Here is a 5,055-nt window from a genome sequence, read left to right on the forward strand (position 1 = left end):
GTTGACACATTCCATACTACATGGAGTTGATCCATTGCAATCCAGTCCAATTGTGGTGGTAATTTAGATGAAAATATATTTCATTTCCCTTTGGTGTGAATGAAATATAACCAGGGGCAGTCAGAAACTTCTGTTTCTCTTCACCCTACTGTATGAAATAGCTTTAAGTAGCATTTGACTTTAAGGGTTATAAGTCTTATGTGAATGAAAAGTGATATTCATATTGCTAGTGACAATGCCACAAGAAATGAGGAGAGCTGTGAAAAGACATGGAAAAGAAGAGTAAGAAGGAGAACTTTGTTGAATTGTTTTTTGAATTCAGGAGTTTTCTACAGGTGAAACATGTGCTTCTGCTGATCCAAGTGGCTTAAGAATGCATGAAGCATGATGTCAGGCCATCAGTGAGCTAGGCGGTGTAGAGCAGAGCAGGGAGATGCAGATTGAGTATCTCCGTTCCTCTTTAAAATACTGAATATAAATTGTTTTAAAATTATATTCTTAACTGGTTAAATTTAAACATTAGAATGTGACATTAAATGAGAAGGTCCTTTTCAGGGCTGGCATCAAAGGATCCAAAGATTGTAAGAAATTTTGCTGTGGGGAGAAATTGGAGAAAATCCACTTTCACAGTCAGGGTGCCAAATAAAATGCCCTGACCATGCCCAAAAGAAGTTGTGGAAAATAAATTTGATTAAATTTAACAATTGTGTATGGCTGCACATGAAGATTGTAGGCTAGAAAAGGCTGGATGGATGAAGAGTCAACGTGAAGCTATGTAGTTCCTGGTTGTTGTCTGGCTTTTTTGGACTGGAAGTGATCAGGCATAGGAACTGCATCTTTCATAGGGAAATGTTGCAAGGCTCGGTAGAGGCTTTGGTTTGTTGAGCATCTGAAGGTTTGTGTCTTGTGGTGGATCTTGTCCATCTTTTAGTGTCTGTGACATGATGGTCCTCAGTCTGAATTCTTCTGTTTTTTTTGGCAAATCTAGTCTGCGTTTCTTGATTGGTTATGTGAAGACTGTTGGTGGAAGTCAAGGTGTCACACTTAGTGGTTTGAGGTGATGTGGTTTGTGTTTGTTGTGATGTTTTTTTGAAACTGGTTGTTTGTGTGCTCTTGTTGTTTTCCGAAGTGACTGACTTTTCTAGTGGTTGGTAGTTCTGTATCAGGAACAAATGTAGTGGCAGGAACAGGATACAGTTAATTGTGAGATGTAGCAAACTTAGAAGAGATTGCTGAAGGGGTGCTGCCAGTTGTGGTGTGGCATTTTCTTGGTCTTTCAGCTGTAGAGGGAAATTAGAATAGGAGAAACCATTACTTAGAAAGTGTTGTGCAGTGGTTTTGGAAGCAGTGACTATCTTGATGTATTGAGTTGGTAAGTCTGTAGTTCTTGAATTGATTCAGTGCATGACATGGATCAAGTAGTCTGGTATAGTCAGTAGGCTTGTCTGGATTTCTTCTGGTGAGATGGATAGTTTGAAGTTCCTGAGAAAAACAGAAAAGAGTTGTTAGTTATTTTTAGATGGTTTTCATGTTACAGGAGGGTTAGATTTCCATGGGGAACAGAGATATGCTGCATCTTCAGGAGTTAAAGGGTTGAATGAAAATTCCTCTCCTTCATAACAGTCTTGTCTTGGAGAAATCTTTCAGGATCCCATTGATAATAACAAGTGAAACTGTTGGCCAGAGTTCAGTTCTGTCCAGGTATACTTAAATTAGTCAAATCCACACTGTAAGGCCTTGATGACTTAACAGCTATAATTTCCATTGCCAATAAATGAACACTTTTGATATGGTATTGTAGGTTTTCCTTGCAATGTATCTGCTTCATTAATATGCCTGTTGCGGACTGTACTCACCCATGGACTTCATGGGTAAAGCAGAAGGGGATAGTCTCCTTTTCAAAATAGGGTTTTCATGGTCACCTGTTGCACTGTCTCCTGTGTCGACGTTCCTCCAGACTCTCCATTGCATTTTCTCCCCCTTTTTCTTCCAGTGGAGTATGGGAGTCCTTACTGCTTTCCAGTTCCAAGCTGCTGGAGTGGTGGACCAATGAAGGTATCCTCCTGAAATTGATAGTGATATACAAAAAAGGAATCCATTCAGTTGAGAGTAAGGCAGTGGTGTTCTTCTGGTGTAGATGACAAGATGTCCTCCAATATGATGCTCTATCTCTGAACAGATCTATCTGAGGAGATGTTGCTTTGGAGTGAGCCATCAAAATTGCAGTTCACCCCTTTGATTAAGATCCCTCATCTTACCCCCACATGTATGTCAGTTCCCAGTGGCTGGGCTTTGGATTCAGAATAGGACCAATCAAAATAAATCCTCACACATGTATTACTTGCGTCTCAGTTCCCTCACTCAATTTACCTCATGCTCATTGCTAAGATGTTGTGGGTCAAAGTGGATGAACATACAGATTGCTACGGTTCCTTCTCTTGTGCTACCCCTCGAAGATTTCCATATACTGATGATGATACTGTCCTGGGGTGGTTCCTGTCTGATTAGTTATGAGTGGGATGTTTCACAATATAGAGACAACTTTATTATTCCAATCATCCAGATGTTGGGTTCCTGGATCGGTCAGTGTATATATTTTCCTTCAGCTTGCTGAACTTGAGGTGAAAATGATATGATTATCTTTCCTACCCCCACCAGATGGTTGGATTTTTGTTTGTAGTTGACTTGCCATCAGCAGAATCCTCTTTCCTACCCCCATGTTCAAAGGATGCTTCTTTCTTTCCTTCGCACAGTTCCATCCACCTATTCAATGTGGGGTTTTATATGAGAGGAAGTAATGTACCGTTTTTGGAAGCTATATTTTTCTATCCTGAAAATGTATTTCCAGTAGGTACGTATCTCCTCTCACACTTCCCAGTATTCCTCCACGCTGAAAACTGGTGATTCCAATTTTTGCCAAAACTTGAAGTGCTAATTCAATGGAATTGAATAGAGGGAGTCACATGCATCAGGAGAGTGTGTGTCTCTCTCTCTCCTATTGATGGAGGGTTGTTGCATGATGATTTACATACGAGATGCAGTTGAACCACTTTGATTGCGGGGTACGTGGGAGCTCAATGCTTGTAGTATATGAAAAAAAAAATTGTATATAGAAGGCACCACTGAATGAAAATAGCTATATCTGTGAGAGGAGGTAAATACCTACTGGAAATACATTTTTAGTATAGGAAAATTATGAAGTCCCAATACTCGCAGTAAGCAGAGCACTGGTGGCCCATTGTGTAACTTTTTTGCTTAACAACAAGAACAAACAAAACAAGAGAAGACAAATACCTTATATTAAACATTAGTAGGATAATATGGTGACACCTGAATGTAAGATATAAGAGGTATTTTTTAAATGCTTTGAATAGCAAGTAAAAGTAAATACTAACCATAGTGTTTATTTGAATGTTGCACAAGTGAAAGTTTTAATAATTTCAGTATTTTCTCAGTAAGATGTTAGGTATTCATCATACAGAAGTTCTTAGTCTCACATGGATTATTATATTCAAATAATTAAAATAAGGTTGTAATTAAGTTATATAAAAGTTTAATATTTAAAAAAAAAGTTCAGATATTCCATATAGGTCATCTTGCTTTTTAATGTTTAAGTAATTATTAAATGAATTGACCAGTAGTAGTATGCTTATATAAATGTGATACTTTATTAATAACCTTTGCTGTGTAAGGCAGTGTTTAAGTTTCAGCCTAAAGTGTGCATAGTCTTATGTGATCATTTTTAAATTGTTTCCAGCCTAGTGAATTGAAACAAAAAAGACCAAGAGGAGGTGTGTTTCTGGCTGTAAGTTCATACTTGTTTTGTTCTTCCTCTAATGCTTACATTATTATAAAGTTACCGTGCAATATACCTATTGATTTGTTTATCAAGAGGTGGAGGATAATCAGTAATACAGCCCAGCTTAAATATAGATGATTAACTGTGCTAAAAATATGAGTGATGGTATTTGTTCATGTTCAATATGAGATAATTATTTAAAGAAAAAATTTATTTTTTTAATTAAACAATGTATTCTTGAGCCTATTCTTACTCAGGAAAAACACATATCATTGTATAAGAACTCGATGATCATGAAAATAATTGAAAATAAGTCTGTTTTAACTAAGAACCACAGAATACTTCTTAACCATCATTATGACAGATGTTGTCGGAGAAGATTTTGATAAGGTTTTTTGAAGTGGCATAGAATTTATGGTTGTATGCAGTAGAATAATTGTTTTTTCTTTTCCTTAAAGGGAGCTGAAATTTCTCCTAGTGCTGAAGATAGCCTTGCTTTTACTGTTAGTGCTGCTTCAGGAGATATATACAGACTTCAAGGTCAGTTTTTTACTTTCTCATAAATTACAGGGTCTGCTAGTTGTAAAATTTTCATGTGTATGTGTGTATATGTGCATGTATATATGATATGATTAGATTTTATTTTTTGAGAAGGAAAAAATAAATAAGTAAATAAAACAATTAATAAATACAAATACAACCACAAAAGAAACATTCAACACCAGGACACTAAACATAGGGTGAGTCATTATGTAGCATAAAATAACATTTTGGGACAACATGGGACCTGTTTGCCCATCTCGACTGTTCCATCCTCTAAACTAAAACTATTAATAAATTAATTAGAAAATAAATAAAGAAAATAGAAAAATCTTAAAGCCAGTCCTTATCATTCATATACTTATCAAGCTTTCTCATAAACTCGCTTAAATTTACTCCCTTCACATCTGAAAGCAACCTATTCCAAAGACCAACCACCCTGTTAGAAAAATAAAACTGTCTTAGCTGAAGATGATTCCTACCCTGCCAAAATTTATATTTGTGTTCCCTAGTTCTACTATTCTCACTGTTAGGTATGAAAAAATATGATGCATCAACACTATCAATTCCCTTTACTATATTAAACATCTCAATCAGATCCCCCCCCTAACTCTTCTTTTTTCAAGAGAAAACAATTTGAGATATTTCAACCTCTCATCATATGACAACCCCTCCATCCCAGTCATCATTCTAGTAATCCTTCTTTGAACTCTTTC

General features: G+C 36.4%; 1 protein-coding gene across 1 annotated transcript in view; it reads left to right on the plus strand.

Annotated features, from left to right (window-relative positions):
• Positions 1-204: 204 nt before the first annotated feature.
• LOC106469057 (oxysterol-binding protein-related protein 11-like) overlaps positions 205-5,055 on the plus strand; it is a 78,892-nt gene continuing 74,041 nt past the window's right edge. Inside the window, exons 1-3 of the mRNA XM_022397458.1 lie at positions 205-282; positions 3,758-3,805; positions 4,258-4,339. Of these exons, the coding sequence (XP_022253166.1) occupies positions 205-282; positions 3,758-3,805; positions 4,258-4,339 (208 nt within the window). The remainder of the gene's footprint in view (positions 283-3,757; positions 3,806-4,257; positions 4,340-5,055) is intronic.

Source organism: Limulus polyphemus, unplaced genomic scaffold (genome assembly GCF_000517525.1).
Source record: "Limulus polyphemus unplaced genomic scaffold, Limulus_polyphemus-2.1.2 Scaffold3278, whole genome shotgun sequence".
NCBI lineage: Eukaryota > Metazoa > Arthropoda > Merostomata > Xiphosura > Limulidae > Limulus > Limulus polyphemus.